Source organism: Ascaphus truei, chromosome 3, assembly GCF_040206685.1.
Source record: "Ascaphus truei isolate aAscTru1 chromosome 3, aAscTru1.hap1, whole genome shotgun sequence".
Classification (NCBI taxonomy): Eukaryota; Metazoa; Chordata; class Amphibia; order Anura; family Ascaphidae; genus Ascaphus; species Ascaphus truei.
The window spans coordinates 271,971,617-271,997,738 of record NC_134485.1 but is presented as its reverse complement, the minus strand read 5'-3'; the positions used below and the strand labels follow the sequence as shown (position 1 = coordinate 271,997,738).

The following is a 26,122-nucleotide window of genomic DNA, read 5'->3' as shown; positions in this document are numbered from 1 at the left end:
CCCATGCACGCACACGCGCACACACACTCTCCAATGCACGCACACACACGCACACACACACACTCTCCAATGCACGCACACACACGCACACACACACACTCTCCAATGCACGCACACACACGCACACACACTCTCCAATGCACGCACACGCACACACACACTCTCCAATGCACGCACACACACGCACACACACACACTCTCCAATGCACACGCACACACGCACACACACACTCTCCAATGCACGCACACGCACACACACACTCTCCAATGCACACACACACACACACACTCTCCAATGCACGCACACACACACACTCTCTCCCATGCACACACACACTCCCATGCACACACACACACACCCTCTCCCATACACACTCCCATGCACACACACACACACTCTCCCATGCACACACATACACACACACTCTCCCATGCACACACACTCTCCCATGCACACACACACACACACACACACACACACACACTCTCCCATGCACGCACACTCCCATACACACACACACACTCCCATGCACACACACACACACTCCCATGCACGCACGCACGCACACACACTCCCATGCACGCACACACACACACTCCCATGCACACGCGCACACACTCCCATGCACACGCACACACACACACACACACTCCCATGCATACACACACTCCCATGTGCACACACACAGAGAAGAAGAGAGGAAAGGCCGCGCGACCGAACACCACCACCACTGCCGCTCCCCCCCCCCCCCCGTGACCATCTCCCGCCCTGTGCGGGCAGCCACGGGACCATGGGGAATCGGAGACCAAGGGCGTAAGGGGGGAACACCCCCGCTACCATCTCCCGCCGCGCGTGGGGGATCGGCGGGAAGTCGGGGTAAGCGGGGAGAGGAGGGGGAACACCCCCACTACCATCTCCTGACCCCTGTGCGGGAAGCTGGGACCAGGGAGAGAAGGGGGGAACACCCCCACTACAAGCCGGGACCAGGGAGAGAAGGGGGAACACCTGCCCCGCGCGGGAAGCCGGGACCAGGGAGAGAAGGGGGGAACACCCCCACTACAAGCCGGGGCCAGGGAGAGAAGGGGGGAACACCCCCACTACAAGCCGGGACCAGGGAGAGAAGGGAGGAACACCCCCACTACAAGCCGGGGCCAGGGAGAGAAGGGGGGAACACCCCCACTACAACTAATATGTCAACTAATTATCAACTAATATGTAATCCATTCAATGACTGGATGCTCCGGTATCATTCAGAAAGACTGAAATGTTTTTTGTTTTTTTTATAGCTTTGTTACTACGTTTTTTGAAACATGAACATTTATAAATCTGATTTTGTTCCAGCGATGAGAGAACCTGAGAAAATAACCTTTTTTTTGCACTCTATTTGAGCCTATGTAAAGTGGCATCTGGTATACAAATGTTGTTGGACAAACCCATAAATGCACTTGCAGATGTAACTACAATCCTTTGTATTGACATTTCAGTCATTTTCTTTTTATAATGTGTGCGGGCTGACCTCATGATAATTTGCTCATCATTTTAATACACTGTAAGCTTTTTTTCCCCATATATATATATAACCCCTTACCAAAAAAATATATCCAGGACGCCGCTTGAACTGTCGTGTGTGTGTGTGTGTGTGTGTGTGTGTGTGTGTGTGTGTGTGTGTATACAAATGTATTTCTCTTTACAACAGCAATACCTCATAAGCATTGTTTATTTTACCTTTTTAAATTATTGGCCATTTATTTACTTATTTATAAAAATGTTTTACCAGGATGTAATACATTGAGTTACCTCTCGTTTTCATGTATGTCCTTGGCAAAGAGTTATGACAATACATGGTTACATTAAATGATCATGGGGCCACCAGGAATGATTGTGAATGAATGAACATGTGCCGTACCAAGTTATATCTGACAAAATGTCAAAATATGTCGGAATCCAAGGTGTTGGCAAATGATTCACACATTCTGCTCTAAGACAGGGGGGCGCAAACTTTTTTCCCTGCGCCCCCCTGCCGGCTGTCCCCTCACTCCCGCGCCCCCCCCCCAACCCCAACTTACCCGCGCTCCGGCGTAATGACGTCACATTGCCATAGCAACGTGACGTCACATTGACCTCGAAGCGTCATTTTGACGCCGCGTTGCCATGGTGACGCAGGAGGAAGCCGCCGGAGCCACGGTAAGTTAGGTTTGCAGAGGCCCTGCAGCTCCCCCGGCACTTAATTTAAGTGCCTTCGGGAAGCGCGCGGGGCCTCTGTAAACCCCGCGCCCCCCGTCGGTAGTCTTGCGCCCCCCCTGGGGGTCGCGCCCCACAGTTTGCGCACCGCTGCTCTAAGACAGCGGTGCGCAAAGTGGGGGGCGCGACCCCCAGGGGGGGCGGGAGATTGTGCTGGGGGGGCGCGGGCAGTTGCAGAGGCCCCGCGCTCTTCCCCCAGGCATTTAAATTAAATGCCGGGGGATCGCGTGAGGCCTCTGCAACTGTTTACTTACCGGGATTCAGCCGTCTGTGTTGCGTCGCCATGGCAACCATCTATTGACGCCGCGGCACCATGTGACTTGACGCTGCGTGGGCGTGTGACGTCATCTGACGCGAATGAAGGTAGGCAGGGGGGCGCGAGAGCCGGGGGCAGAGTGACAGGGGGGCGCAGCACAAAAAGTTTGCGCTCCCCTGCTCTAAGAGACCAAATTTGTGAAGATGTTACCCATGCATGCCACCATCCACTAGGTGGCAGTGCACAGCTATCATACATGTTCGGTCTCATATCTCCACACTCTGGTCGGCTGCACCATACTCCATCCTGAGGCATACTCTGTCCCCCAATGAGCAGCCACTTATTCCCTCTAGATTGTAAGATCTACCTTTTGTAATAACCTTTTGTATCTGTTCGAACTTGTTTGTCCCCATTTGGTATGTCATACTGTTTATGTAATTTACATCTCTCTGTACCCCTACTGTACCACGTTGTGGAAAATGTTGGCGCTTTACAAACAAACAACAATAATGTATGTATGTAAGTATATAAAAATAAAACGGAAATAGCTGTGTTACTCCAGTTCCATCCTTAGTGGAATGTTTAAACGCACCCAAGAATGGAAAACATTTGAATTCAGAATGATAAGACTCTTTGACACCAAAACAAAAGGACTTAATGCGGATATGGGGTTTCTCACACACTATCATAATTGTTTCTAATTATCCTGCCTGCCTCTCTTCTTAACAACACCTTCTCTCATCCCCCCCCCCCCCCCACACACAGCATCCCCTTCCCCCTTCATGCTGTTCCTTGTCACTGTTTTATTACCGTTCCATGTCTTCAAACACTTTCTCACCCTACCTTATCTACAGTACATCTGTTGTTTTTATTTTCTCTTCCTGCTCTCCCTTACACTGTTTTAGCCATAGATTCCTTTGTTAATCAGTATTGCTGACCTGAGGAAGAGATGAGAACTCTCAAAAGCTTGTATATAAATAATGTGATGTGATTTTTCTGATTTCTCACTGGCAGAATCAGTTATCAGGAAACCTACTGAGAAAGTTCAAGAACAGTAATGGATGGCAGAAACTTTGGGTGGTTTTCACCAACTTCTGCCTGTTTTTCTACAAATCACACCAGGTAAACCTAATGATACACCTGTATTTTAGAATAAATGTGCTGACGCAACCATTTTACCACCAGTTATCGATATGCTGTATTTCCCTTTACTGTTAATGGAGACGTGATTTATTATACTACACATGTATAGAAAATCATCCGTGGCCAAACATAATGCCCTATTCCCACATTCACTGACTGTCAGGCAACTCATTAGTGACCTAAGCTGTTTTCCTGACAAAATGTGTCTCAAACTCAGTGCAGGAGTGCAGCACACAGCAATTCATATATATATATATATATATATATATATATACATATGCAAATATAGCTGTATGCTCATCTGCATGTCTTAGGCAGGTCTGCAATCCCGCCTTTCCCCATCATCACCCAGCATACAGCACTTCCACTGCAAAAAGGGATTCTGGGAAATGACATGCAAATGAGCACACAGTGTCACTTTTTGCCTCAATAACCATTTTTAACATGGTTCCCTATAGGCTTAAGCTTGCTGCATGGTCACAGCTTTGAGCACAGCCAGGGTTAAGGTGCATACCCAGAAAACCACCCACAGACAGCTGTTTCGACCTTGATGGGTCTCATCAGTGTGGGGTTGATTTTACTGGGAATGCAAGAGAGGCTATGGGATAGGCTAAACCATAATACTGAGTTAAGTTATGATGAGTAATATATATATATATATCTGCCTTGGATATATATCTCTCTCTACCTTGGTCAGCAAGTAACAGTGGATAGGAACCGTTTGAATGAAATCAACAGGAGAATGAAGTTCGGATGGACCACATTTGAAAGAAACAAGATAATCTTTCAAGGGAACCTTCCACTGTGCCTCGAGATTAAAGTGTTTGACCAGTGTATTCTGCCTAGGCTCACGTATGGATGTGAAACTTGGACGCTAAATGCAAAGATAATTCAGATGCTTCAGACAACACAAAGTAGTATGGAGAGGTGTATGCTGGGTATTACCCGACGAGACAGGAAATAGAAAGAATGGGTTCGAAACCAAACAAAATTCAATGACATCACAAGGGGAAAGAGATTAAGATGGCAGTGTGCCGGGCATAGCACAAGAAATGACAGTCACTGTACAAAGATGATACTGGACTGGATTCCAAAGGAGATTAAAAGACAAAGCTGATGGACAAAAATAGTATGGGAGAAGGAATTCAGATTATTATATTTTGAGCAACGTGGAGGAGAGGCTTGTATCTGCAGTACCTGGAAGAGCATTAGGGAGGCCATCATCCAGCAGGGGATCAGAAAAGGCTGAAGAAGATCTTTTTACTGTAATCTAACCTAAATGGGCTTTGCTTTTGTAACATTTTGTTACAATTAAATGGTTGCTGTAAAAGTTCTTTGCTCCTATACATGAAGTTTTTTTATATATATATATATATATGAACAAAAAACAAACAAAAGCGCAAGCTCCATAGCATGTAACTGAGTAAAAAATAAGGTACATTTATTTAAAAAATCAGCAACCCATAAGAATGTGCACTTACAGGATTTTAAACAGAACCATTCGTGGGAGAGAAATCTCTATTGTGGTCATCTGCGGTGGTATGGTGAGTCCCAGGTTTGCAGAGTGGATGTAAACAGCCCAGGTTCACCATGAACTCCTATCCCAAATTGGCAGCAAGATAAAAAGGCATCCAATGCCTGCACGTCCTTTGCTCCCTCTCATACAATGGTTGCTAGCACTTAAAATTACCGCCAGCCGGTCCGCAGGGAAGCCAGGGACTCCAAATACACCAACACAAACGCGATGACGTCACAGCTCTATGCGTTTCGTCACACTGCGGCGACTTCGTCAGGAGATGAAAGACAGAAAATAAATGTCTAAAATATGCATATTTTAGACATTTATTTTCTGTCTTTCTCTGGCTCTTTATTATAACTGCCAGGGTTTAGCCACCACCTTCTGGCTACACAGCATCTAGGGTATTCATTCATTATATTTTCATTGTTGCTCTTTTTTCTGTGTTTACTTGGGTTTGTGTAGATATTGTTTTTTTTTCAGTCATTTGTATTATCATGTGTTGCTGATCGGCCGATCTCCATTGCATTTCCAGGGGAAATTATTTTCCCCTGGATTTGCATTATCATACCTATGTATTCTGCATGTTACATATTTTGGGTCCCTACATTTTGTGTGTATTCTTTGGTTCAGCAGTGTTCATTTAGTATGTGTTTAGGTATATTTTAATATTATTTTTGTGTTTTGTATTGCTAATAAAATCCATTTTTTACTTTCACATATTTTTCGTGTGCTTTCAACAAACCCTCTTTTTCTTTTTGTGTTCGTATATCATATTGGGTTGTTGGCACTGCCATAGGGGGTACATTTAACCCCTACATCTGGCCTAGTGATTTATTTTGATTTATGGTGGATGGTTTTGATTGCGTGTCCAACTCTGTGTGTTTAATATTTATATATATATATATATATATATATATATATATATATATATATATTATTTTCACACCGCATAGAAACATAGATACTGATAGCACTTGGCCCACCTAGTCTGTCCATTTTACTATCTGCTGTGAAATCTCAGACCCAATTAGATCCTTGGCTGTATTTATATGAATACTTTACCCAATTCAATGTACAGTATAATGTTTAAAGTTGGATTTATATTTGGCTAAATAGTATACAAACCAGCCCAGTTTGCAGCCCCTGATGGTACATTAGGTGTTTCACACTCCTTGACCTATGACCTTTACCTTAACTGGTTTAAAAGATGTATAAATATTAGCAACTGTAAACACAGGGCTTGAAATGTTACATTTAAATTCAGTCAATTAAATAATTCATTTTACCTCTTTATATACTGTACTGAGCAGCTGATTTCTCTACGATGGGATTAATTAAATTTCTGATACTATGTGCTACTAATTTTTATGTATGTATATAACTTGACACATTGTGTGCTCATTTGCATGTCATTTCCCAGAATCCCTTGCTGCAGAGGGAGCACTGTATGCTAGGTGATAATGGTGAAAGGCAGGGTTGCAGACCTGTCAATGTGCTCACAAGTGATCTTCTTTATTGGCTATATGCTAACGGTGTAGGTTTTTTGTTGCCTTTTTCACCGTGTGTGTGTGTGCGTGTGTGTGTGTGCGTGTGTGTGTGTGTGTGTGTGTGTGTGTGTGTGTGTGTGTGTGTGTGTGTGTGTGTGTGTGTGTGTGTGTGTGTGTACACAGAAACCGCATACACACCTTTTAGTAAATGGGTATCTATAAGACCTATAGAATAAACTCTAAAATAGAGAATCTGGTCGCTGCTCTGAGACAGTAGTACAAATAGCACAAGAAAAGACAACAAGAAGTCTCAATAGTGAGCACTCCGATAATCCCAAAAGAATGGAACACTTTGTTGTACTGTATACAACTATAACACACTTAAAACATATTTAAAATAAAAAGAGAAAGTGAATGTGTGTCAATGACTATACAAAGGCATAGGTCTGACCTAAACACTAATATGAAGCGAATGCAGCAAAGGTTGGGGTGAGAGCCCAGGGAAACAAGTTCCCTGAGTCATCAAGACCGGCCGGTCAAAGGGAATGAAACCTAAAGGACAGAACTAGCAATGAAGCTGGCAATATATATCATTCAAACCACACATGCAGCAAAATATAATCATGGATCAGACCCAGAGATGTATAATAGACTGGAGTCAGTAGAAAAGCTGACAATAAATAGTCCATGACCATAATCCAGAGAATAACCACAAAAAGCACCTCTGTAGGTGAATGAAGATAGTGGAGGATCCAATTATTATAGAAAGAGTTCACATCGATATTTGCAATGGTCATCCAGCCAAACACAGCAGGGGAGAAAAGGACGTATACAGTACATATCCCCCTTGATGGAAGTGTGTAGATCTAGTCCAATGGAGGATCGAATCAAATCACTTGAGGAGAAACTAGTCCAAAGTATCCCCGTCGTTTCAGCAGGAGCAGAATAGCACAGCTAGGGATGAAATAAGTCCTCAGGTCAGCAGTGAAGCACAAACACATAATAGGGTCTCAGGGTCCCGCTCCAACTCCCACTCAGAGTGGGGCTCTCACCTCAACCTTTGCTGCATTAGCTTCATATTAGTGTTGAGGTCAGACCTATGCCTCTGTATAGTCATTGACACATTCATTTTGTCTATTCTGGGGTCCAGCCTTTTTGATTTTAAATATGTTTTAAGTGCGTTATAGTTGTATACAATAAAGTGTTACATTCTTTGGGGATTATCTGAGTGCTCACGAGAGGAAGAGAGAATGAAAGAGAGAGAGAGAGAAAGAGAGAATGAGAGAGCGAGAGAGAATGAGAGAGAGAGAGAATACCATCACGTTTTAAGTTATGATGGGTGAAAAAGGCAACAAGAAACCTCCACCATATAGCATATAGCAAACAAAACGGTCACTTGTGAGCACATTCACATGTCTTAGGCAGGTCTGCAACCCTGCCTTTCACCATTATCCCCAGCATACAGTGCTTCCACTGCAGCAAGGGATTCTGGGAAATGACATGCAAATGAGCACACAATGTGTCACCTTTTGTCTGAAAAACCATTGTTACATGGGGCCCATATAAGCCAATGCTCGCTGTTAACACAGCTTTAAAGCACAGCATTTGCATCTGATTCCCATGCTATGCTTTAAAGCTGATCTTTTTATTCCCATGCTGTGCTTTAAAGCTGATCTTTTTATTCCCATGCTGTGCTTTAAAAGTGAATATATATATATATATATATATATATATATATATATATATATATATATATACGCACATACATACATACATACATACACATACGTGCAGATTTGTATATGATTTTTATATATTTCCTTTTTTTTTTTTCAGGACAATCACCCATTAGCCAGCCTCCCCTTGCTGGGGTACTCCCTTACCATTCCCTCTGAATCGGAGAATATTCATAAGGATTTTGTCTTTAAACTTCACTTCAAATCGCACGTCTACTACTTCAGGGCTGAAAATGAATATACATTTGAAAGGTAGGAGAATACGGAAGAGTGTGAGCATAAAATGAAAACCTTCCTAGAGCAAATTGAGCGACAGTGCGCAGTGCCTCATTTCCAAGTGCACAGTATTACAAAGGTGCATCCGATCAAACATCATATTTTACATTAGCACGAGTGGAAGTTAAATAGCGACTCATACAAATATGATCTAAAACTTGGAACTCATTAGATTGATTTCATACTGGTGTCATTGACATCCGCTTGCCCCTCTCTTGAATCCATTTACCATGGATGGAAGTTTTGCGACCATTAAAATATACAGTATACACCAATTAAAATAAAACTGTAAAATGTTTAGAAACGGATTGTGCCAGCACCACAAAATAAAACCTCAGCCAGTACATCATGGACTGTAACAGTGTATAGTTGTTACTCGTATTTTAAGTGGACGAGGGTCACACCCATTTCCAAGCACTAATTAATATTTAACCCCTTCGTGCTGGTTTGTCCTGCCACTTCCATCACTAGCTATGACGTGACCACTCTCCCCTTCATGTTTCTATTCAAGGTCAGCACTGATAGCCAATGCCCCCTTGAAAACAAGGAAAGTGTTAAGCAGCAGTCCCCTCAAGTTATTTATTTATTTACATGATGCGGTGTGATGGGTCCTTGGGCGCTGAACCACGCTTTTTTCAGCTCCAGGAATCCCTTGGTTCTCAGGATACACGCTGACTAGCCCATTCCTTCCCCTAATCACCAGTGACGGGGGTTCAAGTCTATATCAGGGGTGTATAAAACCTATCCTGGCAGAACTAGAAGCAGACTATTTAAACACTCTTGTACATTAAAATCTAACGTACACCACCATCACCAGTTTGAGTCATAAAAACCCTGGACTGGTTGTGGCCATTTATTACCAGCATGACTGTCTTGAATCTAGAATAATAAATGTAGCAGTGTGTATTTTAGATGTTGTCCAGTCCCGGTTTTATGTCATGTATAATGGTGTTTCATACGGCTTGAGCCAGACATACATGATATCTTCAGCAGCAGCACCTTAATCATTACTATGCACGGAAGCACATAATCACCTGAAAATAGCAGGCTGGGTCTATATATCAGCAGCACTACTAATGGAAGGTCTCTGTGAGGACCTCCTGACAGTGTTCAGACTGTGCAATCTACATGCATTTTCTTAAGGGCCGCATCTTTGATCCCTGGGTCTATTATAAAGTGGCTAAAATGTCAGCACTTCTACACACCATGGAAACGTCCTAAAATAAACAACTATACACAGTACTTTTAAAGGTCCTATCTTAATCCCTTCTGAGAGTACTTCTCTTTTTCCCTGTTGTATAGTAAACCCTTCTGCCATTCGCTTCCCTCATTTTTGTGTTGGAGGGAGAGAGGCAAACAGGACTCGTAATTTATAGACTATGGGTCATATTTACTAATAGAACTATTCCATATGACACCTTCCTGTGCTGTGAGGCACCAAATGGCCCATTCATTGGAATTGTAGTGTCAGAAAGTGTAATTTGGAATAGTATTGTTTAATAAATATGGGACTGTATCTCCCTCTCTTGTACCTAACAAATAAAGAGCTGAATTGTCTGTTTCCCTGCATCCTCAACTGTGCGCTCCATCCCCAAACATAACGGTCACTTAACATATCTCGGCCTAAAATATGCATGCCCCCCCCCCCAAAAAAAAATTTAGAAGTGAGGAAACCGTGGGTTTCTGTTTCCACAAGCACTAAACAGGTTAAATTCAACTATATTACTATTTTTTTTTTAAAAAATTAAGACGTTTTATTTTGCGTTCTTTTGCATTAAGTGCACAAGGTCATTCTGTCAATCTCTCTTCTTGCTTTGCAGATGGATGGAAGTTATCCGAAGTGCCACAGACTCAGCCTCTCGCTCTCGCCTTTTGAGTCACAAAGACTCCCATATGTATTGAAGTCGGAAGCATTCCCTGCTCTAAACTTTCCAGCTGCTTTTTCCAGCAGAGATTTGATACCAGCCCCAATCTTGTTGAATTTTTGTAAGGTTCCACAGACCTCAAGAAGGCTGCTTTGCAATGACTTTTTTTTTTTCAGCATCGTCTGGGCAAAAACATTTTTAAACTTTTTTAAATATTTGACTCTGCTCTAAATTAACCTGTCACTGACAGCAGGTAGAAGGTTGCATATTGTACAATACATTTTGACATTCTGTTTGAATTTTAACGTGTGCCAACATTAAAAAAAAAAAATTGTCTCTAGTATAGTGGCAAGCAATTAAACTTGTATTGGTATTCTCTCTAACTTTCTATTGTACATAAACACGTGTGTGTACACGTTACAACAGGTCAAGTGTTCTACATTATAAAGCTTTTCTTCAATGCAATAGTCCTGCTAAGAAGCCGTTTCCATAAAGGTTTACACGCATACAAAGCACTTTAATCACTTTACTTCTGGAAGCCAAACAGTGGAACTGCTACATTTATTTGCATTCATCCTGATCACAAATGTTACTGTAAAAGGATTAGGTCATCAACTGCAACAACAACAAAAGGAGGTTGGGATTTTTCTAAATGCTCGATAACTCCGCGCTCACTTTGAAATTGTTGCTGCACTCTTTCCACAGTTGGATATTCATTGTAGGTGAAGTGCTTGCTAAATGTATAATATTTGGTATTGTGATTTTATAGTTGGACCATTTAGCACACATGCAAGTGAAATCCCTATTAGATGTAACACAACATCTATCTTGGTAAACCTAGTAATTGCTTTCCAGACTTGGGGAGGAGGGGGGTATTCATTAAACTGTGATAGCGCCGATCAGCCCTTTAACGTCCATGGAACTTTTTCTGCAATAGCACCCCGATCTACACCATCTGGTTTAATGAATAAACCTGTAGGTCTTGATGTGTATTGGTTGCAGAATTGAGAGACTTTCTAATGCATGAAAGGCGTTCATCATAGTTATGGTTTACAATATATCTGAACTTTTCGGGACAATGCAGGTCTTTAGGTGGCCGGAGAACCTGAGGGTGTTTGTACCAGATTGCTGAAGACCTTTTGGAGATTTTAATGCTAGCAATATTAAATCCTCAATAACTAATCATCTTTATAGACAGTAACCCTAAACAATGCATATTTATTATTGTTTTTTTGGGGGGGAGAGAGGTTGGCAGACCCTGTAGACTTTGATACAATCCACGGCTTAATGTTATTTTCTCACATATTACAGAATTCTCAGTGAAATGCTAAAAATGCATAAAGTGAAGTGAATACATTTTTTTTTGAATCCATTAATCAGTGGCGTTCTTATTCAATCTACCGATTACCACCTCTAAGAATTGTTTTGTAAAGAAATGCTTTAGCGGTAAATAGAAACACTGGACACATTGATGGACATCAACAGAACAGATCACTTTGGCGCGGCATAACCATTTTTATAAAGTGATTTGAATAATATAGTGTATAGCTGGACTAGGGTCCTTATTGTAGTGTTGTTCACCTATCTCTGGCGTTTGTAAGACCTTCACATAGGCTCTATTGCCACTTGCAGCCATTTCAATATCCATAAAAGAGAATTGTGTGCAAACCCCACCCAAGGTTGAAAGGGGACCTCCCCATTTCATTTTCAGATGAGGATCGCTCGCCAAACTACAGTATTTAGGAACTCTAATACCTTCTCACAGTTGTTGCCATAAATAGTATTTATACGTATATAAATATAAGCCTCATGAGACGGACAGAGGAACACCCTAACCCAGCATCTCAAAGCCGATATCACCCCCCCCCCCCCGCTTTCAGTTTCCAAAGGAGGCGGATCGCTCTAACCCTTCAATATTGTGTGAGATGCTCTTAAAACGTCCCCCAGTGACCACTGTTATGCAACACCACAGCGTGACTTTTAGGTTAGTAAGTAATACAACCGTCAACGCAAGGGGTAAGGGAGGCTACACCCCCAACATTTTAATTACTCAAAACGTTTTTATAAGCATATGTAAGTTATAATCATTATTTATTTTTTATAGTAGGACTGGGGGCTGGCATGTTGCCTTTCCAGTTACCGCGCTTATAGTACTGGACATTCAAGGTATCGGACAATGTAATTTCACAGAACTTACAGTAGATGTCAGGAGGGTACAATGTTCCTAAATGACTGTGCTTTAAATGAAAAATAGATATCCTTTCATCTTGCCTTTCATCAGGCAGTACCTTAAATAACATAAGACATGAGCTGTATAGCAGAGATGCAGAACACATGGCAGCACACAGAGGAAAAGCAGAAACTCAATCACTTGGTATAAATTACCTTGATTATTAATATTTACACATTACGCACTTATAACCTTTCTAAATTGTTTCTTAATTGGGGTGTAGCTGACTTTAAACGTGCAGTTCCACCTCGTCACAAAAAGACTGCTAATGTTTTGAAACCTTGTACAATCTACATATAAGAAGAATGCTTTGTTGTTCCAATAAAAGTTTAACTACCTTAAATGCATCTGCATTTCTCCAGGACCAATTTAGCTGTCTGAACTTTCTACACAAAACTAGGCCAGTAAGCCATACTTTAAGAAACAATACTATAACCCAGTGGTTCCCAAACTCCAGTCATCAAGTACACCCAACAGGCCAGGTTTTAAGGATATCCCTGCTTCAGCACAGGTGGCTCAATCAGTGGCACAGTCATTTTGAGTAAGCCACCTGTTCTAAAGCAGGGATATCCTTAAATCCTGGCCAGTTGGGTGTATTTGAGGACTGGAGTTGGAAATCCCTGCTAGAACCAATGTAGTATGTAATGTGTACCTGCGATGCTGTGTTTTCTGTGATGATGGGTTGACAGCAGTCAGAAAAGACGCTTTATGTAACCCCATTTGTCCCATTTAATGCCAGAGAAACCTCAAATATTTTACATCACTGTTAATTCTATATCGACACCCGATGGCTGATTCCACTATAAAATGTTAGTGTCAGTGACATTAACGCATTTGTTACTGAAAAGACCTTTAAAGAAACATACACTGAGTGTTTAAAGTTAGTCACAACTTTGTTCCATACAAGAAATTGCTTGTTTTCACAAAAACGTTAAAAAAAAAGTTTGTTATAAAACTTGTCCTCTTTCTGTGGATTTTACCCATTTTGTATAAAGCCTTTTATTATTTCTAAATGACCAATATGTTACATTTGCGGTTTGCATAGTTTCCCAGTTTCATAATATTACAATATTGGAATATTCATGCACTCTAATATCTGTTTTTGCCCACAATTCAATGTTTGGTGGTAAACCGGTGTCGGTGTCTAGAGCAGAACTTTTGAAACCTAAATAGCACGATGATGGATTTCTAACGAATGTGCAAATTCAAAATAAATCCCCTACTATGCCTCGTACATAATGAGGTGAGAAGCTGGAGACTCGGGATACCACGTATCCACCACTGCATGATAACTCGTCAGAGGCATTAGATAGTAGGGAGTAAATGTGCATATACGAAAAATAAGGCGATATAGGAAAAAATTGGTACGCTTGCTACAGTAGGTCCGAATGGGCAGAGAAAATGAATGACTAAGTACAAGAACTATACACTACAGCTGGACTAGAAAACAATGAAAACCACAATTGTGTGCTTATTCGCCACTTCAGTGTAAAGATCGATTTTAAGTACACACCAAGTGTACTAATGTGGTGTAGATCAACATTTTGGTCCTTGTATGGAACCAAAAGTATGTCACTTGGTACCCATGATGTGCTACTTTATTGGTCTGCAAATAAAATGAAAGCATGGAGTATGAGACATGATGGGGTTGAGAGGAGGCACACAGAGGAAGAAAGGAGATGGAGGGTAGAATGGGTGAGGAGCATTGGAGAAGACTTGCAACTTTTATCCCTGGTATCTCCTCCTTCACATTTGGAGTAAAACCATAATGAGGATCATGATTTACAAGAAATCACTTGCTCCAATTTCCGTAGTAGTGTATATTTCATTTGGGTGGCTGTGGTTGATTTATTGTGAAACTTGACTTTAACAACAAAATTCTTACTTGATTCACAGCTTCAGAACCAGACCTGCTTTGATTAATGTCTTTTAATTAGTTAAATAGTAGATGAAGTTGAAAAAAAGACAGATAATTTATCATACATTTGTATTGACAGTATATTGATTGAGGACGGCAAACAAAAAACCCCAGTGAAATATTATCCAATGATATCTCATAAAGTGACAAATAAATTCCTTTCTGACTCCAAATATTGACAATCAGATTGCTCCCTGGATCAACATCCTTCCCATGTTTACTTATTTGATATATCCCTGTATACTGTTCCTTTCTAAAAAGATGACCAACTTTTTTTTTTTTTTTTTTTAAAGATATTTATTGTATCTGCCATCAGTCTCCATGGGTAATGAATTCTACATTTGAACTGTCCTTACTGTAAATAACTCTTTTCTTTGTTGCTGGTGAAATCTCCTTTCTTCCAAACTTAAGGTATGACCCCTTGTTTGTACTGCCCTTGGGATGAATAGTTGTTTTGAACGCTCCTTGTATTGTCCCCCAATATATTTGTATATAGTTATCATATCCCCTCTTAGATGCCTCTTTTCTAATGTAAAAAAATCTAAATTAGCTAACCTCTACTCATAAATAAGATAATCCATCCTCTTTATTAATATGGTGGCTCTTTGCACTTTTTCTAGTTCCATAATGACTTTTTTTTAATGTAGTGGTGGCCAAAACTGTACTCCATATTCACGTTGTGGTCTTATGAATGCTTTATAAAGGGGCATAATTATGTTTACTTCCCTTCCATCCATTCTCCGTTTAATGCAAGATGAGATCTTGTTTTCTTTGCAGCTACTGCATGACTTTCGGCACCATAGCTAAGCCTGCTGTCTACAAGCACCCCTAAATCCTTCATCAAGGATTCTCCTAATTTATTACCGTTTAATTTTGTAAGTTGCCTTCTTATTTTTGTTTTTCATATGCATAACCTTACATTTATCTGCATTAAACCTCATCTGCCATTTACCTGCCCAAGTTTCCAGTCTATCCAAATCCTTCTGGAGAGAAATTAAATCCTGCTCTGATTCTACAACCTTACACAATTTAGTGTCATTAGTAAAGATGGAGACTTGGCTCTCTATTCCAACCTCAACGTTATTAATTATTAATATTAACAAGTTATAAAGCAAAGTGTTCCAGTACTGATCCTTGATGTACTCCACTCATAACTTTAGCGCAACCTGAAAAAGTTCCATATATGACAACTCTCTGTTGTCTATCCTTCAACCAGTTTTCAATCCAGGTGCAAATATTTTTAGAGTCCAATTTAATTTATTGTGTACACTAACCTAATTTGGAACCATATTAAAAGTCTTCACAAAATCTAATTAGGCCACATCAACTGCATTACTACCCTGGTCTAACTTCCTACTTACCTCTTCAAAGAAACAAACTTAGTTTGGCACAACCTATCCTTCATAAATCCATGCTGACTATTACTAATTTAGTTTTCTATTAGGTCTTCCTGATTATCCCATACCAAATCTTTAAGTAGCTTCCTCACTATTGATGTTAGGCTTACAGGTCTGTAATTCCCCGATTGTGGTCTGACTCTCTTTTTAAATATAGGCACCACATCTGCTTTATGCCAATCTTGTGTACTGAGCCTGTGGAAATGGAGTCCTTGAATATTAATAGTTTGGCTATTATGGAACTTTGCTCCTTAAGAACTCTTGGGCTCATGCCATCTGGGACAGGTGCCTTATTTACTTTCATTTTATCAAGCCACCTATGAACTTCCTCAGTTAACCAATTGTTCGTTAATAGAGAGATGGTGGTTTCCTCCTGTAGCACTATTATTGCAATGAATTCTGTGGTAAATACAGAGGCAAAGAATGTTTAATACCTCTGCTCTTTATCTCCAATAATTTGCCTGCCCATCTCACACTGAAAAGGTCCTATATTTTCATTTCTATTTTTTGTTTTGTTATTAAGGTACTTAAAAGAATTTTTTAGGGTTGATCTTACTTTTGCAACTTTAGTTACATTTCTTATAATTGTGATATGAAGCCTCCGTCCCTTCTAACTTTAAGAATCGAAATGCCTGCCTCTAGTTTTCTATTTCCTCCCCTGTTTATTTAGCTACATTGGTTAACTCATTTCTTTTATATTGATTACCCAAGGGTACACACTGATAAGTGTGCTTTTCTAACAATTTTGTGAAGCCTGCCCATTTAGCTTCCCCATTTTCCCTACAAAACCTCATCCTAATTTATTCCTTGTAGTTTATTCCTAAATGTATTCAAATCTGCCTTTCAAAAATGTCAATTTGTTTAAACCATGTTATGTTTTTTGATAATTTATTTCAAATTAGACTATTTTCCAAATGTTCCCAGACTTGAATATTTGTTATTACTTCAACATTGTTTGATATTACAAAATCCAGTATTGCCCCTCTCTTCGTTGGTTCCTGAGTACTTTGGGTCATGCAATTGTCTTAAAGCACCCCCAAAAACCTGTTTCCTTTTGTTGTAATGCGAATCTCATTGCCCCAGTCTGTCTGGATAATTAAAATCACCCATAATGCAAACATGACCTAATTTTGATGCCTTCTCCATTTGCAAGAGTATTTTGTGTCCTCTATATCACAGATATTTGGTGGTTTATAGAGGTGGTGTGCAAAGTGGAGCGCTGGAGAATTCCCAGGGGTGGCGCGGCAGCTACAGAGGTCCCGCGCTCTCCCTCAAGGCATTTAAATTACATGCCAGGGGGACCGCGCGAGGACTCTGCCGCTTCTACTTGATCTTCGGTGACACATCGCCATGGTAACCGGCATCATTTGGGGCACAACGTTGCAATTGCCATGGCAACGTGATGCCACATGACCCCGCAATGTCATTTGATGCCGGAGCCTTCGCAAGTCGGGAGGTAAGCAGGCGGGGAGGGGCGCAGGTTAAAAACTTTGCGCACCCCTGGTTTATTGCATAGCGCTTCAAAAAAATTATTTGCACTTTTACCTCCACTGCTAATTTCTATCCACAAATTCAATTAGTTGAAAATGGAAGAGCTGGAAAATGGCTGCTTTCGGTCACTGATATAAAAGCAAACCTGCAGTAAGCAGGTGGTAGCAGTAAGATGCAGAAATCTTGCACTACTAAAAATCCATTTGTTAGTCACATGATTCTTTAAAATATTTAAATTTGATCTTCCTATTCATGTGTTTTTTTTAAAAGGTAGAAGTGCTGTATGTACAGAAGACGGCAGTCGCGTGGGCTTGTGTAAAAATCACAAAGTTGTTTACCAGATCGACGGGTTGGTCCAAACCATGGACCTTTCTCAAGAGAACTTGGAAGAAACTGTGATTGTTACACTAGCCTATGTGAGTGCTATCTTCTGTACATACAGTTTGCTGGGATCTCTCCAATTCAGAGAACACCCGTGGCTGTATTCCAGCGTGAGTTCGCCTTCACGGGATTCTTTTTGAAAAGGAGCAGTGGCCGCCATCTTGCAGTGGCTTGCCCTGTCTGGTTTATTTAAAACTGATCTTGGAAAATGTGTTTGGAATATCGCCCAATGTTCATCTGATGCCCTCAACATATTTTCTCTCTAATGCACTTTCCATCAATGAAAAATATTTACGGATGCCCATTTTCACATCGTATCTGCTTGGTTTCCTGAAACATAAAATGTTTTTTTTCTGATCCATATTAATAATTGAAGCATACATCCCATAAATCACATGAGCAGCACATCAGCATTAAATGTCTCCTTTATTTTAAATCAATTAAAAGTTTACAAGGAGTTTATATAATGACAGAAGCAACTTTAAATACAGGGCTATAAACCTTCAGCGCAGTTACAGAAAACAAGATATATGTTACTGATTTCTGTGAACATAATTGCATTAACATTAAAAAGGACATATTCTACAATGGATCAGTGCTGCTCTGACAACACCTACAATAACGTGTATAAAACCAGCAGAGTTGGCTCACAGTTTCAGTAATATTTTCTACATTACCATTTTATTTTACACACCGTTACAAAAATAATTGATTTGTGACACTTGCGTCTTTCCCTTGAATCATTAGAAGAACAAGTCTTAAGCATGGAACAAACGAGTATCGTACCAAGTACAAAAAGTGTTCCCAAAGAAATGAATAAATAAAGCGGACATCTGCTTAAGTACAAGACGGATTCAGAAATCCTGGGGATCCAATAGCACATGGCATTTTTAGCTTCTCATCAACATCCACATTTGGTACAGAACATGTTAGTACAATTTGTATTTTGGCTCATTCTTTTTGGCTTTAGAATTATGTGAAACATAACATTAGCTGTCTGTAGAGAAATATTTTCTTACAACATAATTGACTTAAAACCATAACAATTTGCTTGTTTTTTTTTTTTTTTCAATGCAAAATTTGGCAGAACAATAGTAAAATCAAATGCGAGTTTTTATTCCTAAAGGTTTTAAAAAAACATAACAAAAAGTAATCTCAAGATTACCTTAAATGTCCACATTATGGGTACAGAACATATTTGTATAACAGTTCAGTTATGAACCAACCTATTGGTTAAATTTAAATATAAAAAGAACCTTATAAATACTTTGCCAGAAGTCTATAGACAAACAAAAATACTTAAATAAAAAAGTACCATATATTATACTGCTGAAAAGTACTACACTGAGCTTTGAATAGTTTTAGGCAATGTTGATTTGAAATTTCTAAGCATTCCTTCAGTCATTAATAGCGGCAATAGTTTCTCATGCTAGCTCAAAATGTAACAACAAACAAGGATATTTACAACTCCTGCATGTCCTTCAACCTCTGCTGCAATCCAGGCATCTCTCACAGCACCAGAGAAGGAGTGAAAAGTAAAGTGCATCAGAAAGTTGTAACAGTAAGGGGCTAATTCTATATCTGCCGAAACAGATCATCGGGCCGTTTTCGGACGAAATTCCCCATTGTCTTCAATTGGGAATGTAATCTGAAAACGGCTTGAGCGGCAGATATAGAGTAAGTTCCTAAGCACCAAATCAAGAAAGTGGTGTTCAGTGTTGACCTTCATTGGAAGGCTCTGTAAGATGCTTTACGGCTTAGCATGGCATAATAAATTTGGGCTTGTGTTTCATGTGTCCACCTGCAAAAGCTTAATTTAACCAAGAAATATATACATCTTGTTTTCAAGTATGTCCCATTAAAGTCAGGGAGATACAATGCTTGTGTAAGTGGCTCAGGCAGGAAATGAACTTTCAAGCTGGTGTATTAATAGCTGACCTTCTAATCATCATCCCACCGCCACTTTAAATAAATACTAATATCTGTGCTTATAGAATAGCATTAAGGACTAATCCGAACATTTCACATTTGTAGTTTACTATGAGACAATCTCTGCCAAGGGGCAGGCTGCCAAAATAAATTCAATGAGTCGTGGTCAATGATCTACTTTTTCTGGACCAACATATACTTTCTCTGCACTGCTGCAGTGCAACACACAGAAATGACACAGAAGGGGAGAGAGGAGAGGGGGAGGGGAGAGAGGGGCGGGACAGGGGGGGGGAGAGGGGGGAGGGGACAGAGAGAGGTCAACCTCTGATATTTGCAGTGTTATGAATGAGATCAGACACTAAAAGATTAAAAGGTTAGCAATATCTCCATAATGGTGTACAGTATATATACATATTTTATATTTGCCTCTAAATATTTTATTAATAATTTTGAAGATACATTTTAGAAAGGGCAAAGCTTATGTTTAAAATGACTTTGCTACAGTATGATCCCAATGGTGTTAATGAAGCAAGTTGAAATGATAAGGTGGAAAAACCTTTCTTCACCAACCAGTCCCCAATACAGTTAGAACTGGGGGAGTGAATAGCACTTTTGTTTGAGTCTTTGCTAACTGCAACTTAATAATAATATCCAGTGATATTGTATGTCGTATCAAATTCAAATAAAAGGTAATTACTCATACTTTACCATCAAAGGTTGCTACTAAAATAAATTTAACACAGAATTTTCCCTATAAAATGTACACCATAGCAGTACTACTACCATATGGCTCACAGTTGTTACTTGCCAGTTCAGCTGTGATCTAACCATGTAGATGCCTCAATAAGGACATTTGAATGCATACTCCCACTTAGATCTAAAACATTTTATTTTTTATTTATTTTTTAAATAAATGGAATTATTATTCCTAAAGCAAACTGTTTTTTGGCTTCTTAGAGTTTCTTTTCAACAAAAGACATTACATGGGGGGCATGCATGACAGTGTTTCCTCTGCCTTTAGCTCACTGCTGTCTCTCCAGTGCGTCAAAGGAAGGAGAGATTCTGCAGGATACTCGATATGGCAAAAAAAAAAAAAAGACGTTTACAGCATATCCTCCCATGTTCCAGCTTGCCATATTTACAACTAAATAAGCAATCCCTCTTGCTTTTTTTCTACCCCCATCCCCATCGGTCTCCCGTTTTCTTTACACGTTTATCGAGATACTTACCAGGAAAGGTGATGCCAGTAGCATCCCCTGCAGGGGAAACAAAATCTTCCACGTTACACGTTGCCTAATGGGTCGTGTGAAGCGGGCAATGAAACAACCAAGAGATGTAACCAGCAACCCCTCCCTAGGCAAGTAAGGAACCTAGGTGTCCCCGGACCTGAAATAAGCACCAAGAGGGACTGCTCCTTTAACATTTCCAAAACAAAAAGTATATCACTGGGTTGAGTTTGGTCCAAAGAACATACATTGTTTTAACCGCTGTAAAACGTAAATTGACATTATTAAGCACATGTTGAAAACAGGTTTACGTTTCATCAACATTTATTTGTGAAAGAACGTACAGACATATAGGTGGGATAGCGATTCAAATTCCTTCTAGCATCTGTTATTAAAAAGGCAAGCCATCAATTTGAACAGCTATAGTGACGTTCCCGTGATAAACTGCCTTAGGACAGAAATAAATGCTGCATTGACACAGTATAGACCTTATCTGTCAATCCTTTCAGAGCAGAAGAGGTATGCATCTTTGCAGACCCCTTTTTGCAGAGTAATGCTGTACATATCTATGCCATCAACCTATATGTATGCTATAATTCGGTTTCTAATAACATGTTGACAGTAAACTGATGATATGCACAAACAAATGGCATAACTGCAAGCAGAAGAGTCGGAGACCAGCTCTAATGAAACTAATTCTATAGGGGGACTAATAACACCTTTGTAATTTTATTTAGCATCCTTCAATCTTAAAAAGTACCTTAGAGCAGCCTCTTTCTAGGGTGGCACCTGCAACCTCTAATAAAGCCCCAAAAGGGGACAGTTGGGAAAGCAGATTAGCATGGTGGTAAAGGTCCATATTTAGCAGTGTTATTCCATAAAATACCTTCTAGTGCCAGATGGTGTCGTAGGGCAGGGGTGCTCATCTCAAGTTCTAAGACCCCACCAACAGGTCAGATTTTAAGGCTATCACAGCTTAAGCACAGGTGGCTCAAACAGTGGCTCAGTCAAAGACTGAAGCTGGGATATCCTTTCAAAACGAACCTGTTGGTTCAACTGGAGTTGAGCACCCCTGTATTTCGGGATAGTACCGCTTCTTGAATATACTGTAGGACAAAGTGATTTTGCTAAGAGTACAGTACTAGTAAGGCGGTGCGGCCTGGAATCAAAGAAACAAGCTTGTGAATTCAAGACCAAACACTTGCCAATATGCCATGCTTACTGTAATACCAATTATTTTTATCTTTCAGTAAAGGGATCACAGTCTTCTTTTTTTACACATTGTGTGTGAACACACTTCAAGCGTGTGTAATTGCGTAGAAAACATTGCACTCTGTTCCTTTGCAAGTTGTGTTATTTTCCCATAACTAAGCACTGTATACTAATTACAAGTTTCAAACATACTTACACAGAGATCCTGAAAACCTGGTCTGTTGGTACCCATCCCTGCCTGTTATAGCATGTACAACTATATTTTAGAGAGATTAAAGCTGAAAACAGATATTCAATACATTTCTAAAATGCCATCATTCACTTTTTAAAGGAAGGAGACCAATACATTTACAATGTAAATTGTGCCACGGTACAAATTGGTTGCATGTACAGTAACATCCATCTCTCAGGTGAAGCTTGCAAGTACATGAGAAAATCATGTCATTAAAAATGTAAAACTTAGGTATGGCCTGTCCAATATTTACTCCTCGGACATTATCTACAGAAGGACTTGCCTGCTTGCACACAGGGATGCCTTAGGCATGCTAAAAGGGCTCCAGATTCAGTAAAAATGTTGCTATATACATTTCTGTACAGGAATCCAACAGAACTATTTCATCGCCAACCGGAACTGACTGCTTAACGCAAGATACCTGAGCATTCACAATATCTTCATTTGCCTTATCACAGTACTCCATATACATTTCAGGTTATGGTGTTTTTTTTTTTGTTTTTTTTTCGTTTTTTTTTTTTTTTAACTGATAAAATATTTGCACTATGATTAAAATATAGTAACAACTCAAATCATAAAAACTATAGCTTTAAGAAGGTGAAAACGCAATCTAAAGTCACTGAATATTCAGGGATGTCCACGTTCTAGAACTCTCGGTGAACTGTGGAAATTCAGACGGGTGAGGGCAATGCAACTTCCGGCGGTCTTTGAAGGGGGGTGGGGGGAAATGAAAAAAAAACTTCAGTGTGAGGGAGAGTTTGCGCCATTGATCGAAAATCTGAAATAAAAGCGAACGAGAAACAAGATTAGGACTTGTTTATTAGTAGATTCTCTGTTGAAAAGCTATGAGTATGAAGGGCTTCCCAAGCAGGAAAGATAGCACGTGAAAGCAGCAAAACATGTAGCACTGTGCTAAAAAAAAAAAATGTACATTATTTTATATTACAGGTTTCAAACAGGGGTCTCCGGAGCTGAACAGTGTTCATTTCAGAGGGCACCCTACTTTCAAAGATACTTAACTCGCTAGTGGGTGCCGGTATCTCTGTGGAGGTTAAATGACCAGGTCACGCAGGCCAATAGGAAGCCACAAGGGATGATGTTACGGCTTCCTATTGGCCTGCGTGGCATTTCAATGACGCCATTTTGTTAGTCACACAAGCTCCCTGGCTTGTGCCTGGGAAACCGGCCTCCCATACGGAGGCAAGTATGTCTGTAAGCACAGAGTCCTGGAGCTGAAATGAACACAGTTCAGCTCTGCTTCAATCTTGTAATAATAAATTAACATAAACGCGCAGTGCTACTGTACATGCTTTCATGCTTCAAAATAAGGGGTAGGTCTACACCAATTTTGGGAATGGGGCCTCAAACCACAGAGATTCATGTTTATATTTTATTTTTTTATAGTTATCTGCACACCACTTCACCATTAACAATGTAAAAGGCTGACAATTTTAGATTGTATTGCAGGTCCAACTGGTCTTATTTACTTTACTCTCTTGGATTTTAACAAAATGATCATGTTTTATTCACTTACCTCTGTAGCTTCATAAGAAGCTGGGATACCATGGAGTCCGAGATGCCCGGACAAGCCTCTTCAGCTAAATAAATTGCCTCTTTTAGTTCCTCTATTGACCCGACATTACCACCACATGATTGACCCTTCTCTTTTAACTAAAGAAAGGTAAAAACAGAAAATGGGCAAAGTTATTTCCTTTCATCAAGAGAGAGATATAGATAGATATGTAAAAGCAGCTTCACTTGGAACACAACAGTTGCCAAAGTCTACACCAACAGCGTGCTACAGACAGTGGGGAAAAAGCTGGGAATCCTGTCCCGGGCTACCCCTGCCAGCAACCCTAAAATGTAGTACCAGATCTGCAGACGTGCCTGTAAGAGCAGGAGGGGGAAGGGTGGGCTGCTAGAGGGTATCGGTGTAGGTGCTTGTCAGAGGGGGCCGGCTGGAGGCTGGTGGAAGGGAGGCCCCCCTCTGACAGTCCCCTCCGCAGACACCCTCCAGCAAGCCCAGTCAGAGGCACTTCTGTGGACCACTTCAATCCTCCAAAACATTAAATAGGCACACTCTACTCCCCCTCTGATTTGGCTCTCCCTGCCCCCCCATTTCCACAACCCTCATTATTTTACCCACCAGCATGCAAAAACATAACATTAAATACAAAATGTTGCTTTACTTCAGGATTGAATTGGATTAAGAAGAATCACCCCTCATTTGCTTCCAACTTGCCAGGCCCATGCTACACCATATTAATAATAACTTTTTATTTCATATAGTGCTTCTCTCCCAATGGGATGCAAAGCACGACCCAATTCCAGTATAGTGAGTGGTGAGCACCACTGTACGTAGGCTTGTTACAGACACAGTCTCTGTCTAGTTGAGCTTACAATCTAGAATGGCGAGAACAAAAAGTTTGTGAACCCCAATGATAATTACGTAAATTCCATAGTTTTTCCATGATAACCTTCTTGAATAAAAATCAGTCTTTTCTTAAATATCCAATAGGGTTTATATTGACCAATTCCATGTGGTTTTTTTTTTTAAAACAAAATGATCTACTGTATGAATTAGACAAATCATGAGTAATTAAGAGTCAGAGTATGTGCAAAAGTAAGTGAAACCCTGGTTTTATCAGCTAAACTAAAGGGGATAATTAGAATCAGGTGTTTAAATAATTAGGTAGACCTTTAGGGATGAGTTTTGGAGGCCCCACTCTATACAAAGATCAGACACTTTGTGAGTTTGGTCTTCACCATTCAAGGGTGTGGAAACACGCCATGCCACGATTAAAACAAATCTCTGAGAACCTCAGAAAAGCAGCAATTGATGCTCATAAGTTTAGAAAGGGTTACAAAAGCATTTCTAAGGATTTGGGGCTCTATTAAGCCACTGTCAGACAAATAGAGAAAGTCCAAGACCACAGTCACTCTACCCAGGAGTGGTATCCTACCAAAATCTCTCTAAGAACAAACCGGCAAATCATCCAGGAAGTCACAAAGAGCCCCAAAGTAACATCCAAGGATCTGCAGGCCACTCTCACCTTGGCTAATGGGAGTGTTCATTTTTGTTCAACGCTTTCCGAGTTGAGTCATGGTGAACATGGAAGCAGGAGGAAATCACTGCAGGAGGAAACCACTGTTCTCTAAAAAGAACATTGCTGCCCGTCTGAAGTTTGCCAAAGAGCACATACATGATCCACAAGACTTCTGGAACAATGTTCTCTGGACAGACGAGTCAAAGGTAGTACTTATTGTCCTCAATGAGAAACATAATGTTTGGCGAAAACCAAACAGAAGAACTTAATCCCAACCATCAAGCATGGTGGTGGAGTGTGATGGTTTGGGGCTGCTTTGCTGCATCAGGACCTGGATGGCTTGCCATCATTGACACAACCATGAATTCTGCATTGAATCAGAAGATTCTTATGGAGAATGTCAGGCCATCGTCCGTGAGCTGAAGTGAAAGTGGGTCATGCAGCAAGACCATGACCCTAAACATACAAGCAGATCTAGAAAAGAATGGCTGCCGAAGAAGAAATTCCGTGTTTTAGAATGGCCTAGTCAAAGTCC

General features: G+C 40.4%; 2 protein-coding genes across 6 annotated transcripts in view; one reads left to right on the top strand and one right to left on the bottom strand.

The window, feature by feature from the left end:
• Positions 1 to 10,897, top strand: part of FARP1 (FERM, ARH/RhoGEF and pleckstrin domain protein 1) — a 232,135-nt gene extending 221,238 nt beyond the window's left edge. For all 5 annotated transcript variants that reach the window (XM_075590818.1, XM_075590819.1, XM_075590822.1 and 2 more), the window contains 3 exons: positions 3,513 to 3,620; positions 8,484 to 8,635; positions 10,480 to 10,897. In XM_075590818.1, the coding sequence (XP_075446933.1) occupies positions 3,513 to 3,620; positions 8,484 to 8,635; positions 10,480 to 10,561 (342 nt within the window). In that variant the 3' untranslated portion in view covers positions 10,562 to 10,897. The remainder of the gene's footprint in view (positions 1 to 3,512; positions 3,621 to 8,483; positions 8,636 to 10,479) is intronic.
• A 7,476-nt stretch (positions 10,898 to 18,373) lies between these two features.
• The window catches only part of STK24 (serine/threonine kinase 24), a 70,419-nt gene continuing 62,670 nt past the window's right edge, over positions 18,374 to 26,122 (bottom strand). The window contains exons 10-11 of the mRNA XM_075590817.1: positions 24,075 to 24,211; positions 18,374 to 23,318 (exon numbers count right to left, since the gene is read on the bottom strand). Of these exons, the coding sequence (XP_075446932.1) occupies positions 23,282 to 23,318; positions 24,075 to 24,211 (174 nt within the window). The 3' untranslated portion in view covers positions 18,374 to 23,281. The remainder of the gene's footprint in view (positions 23,319 to 24,074; positions 24,212 to 26,122) is intronic.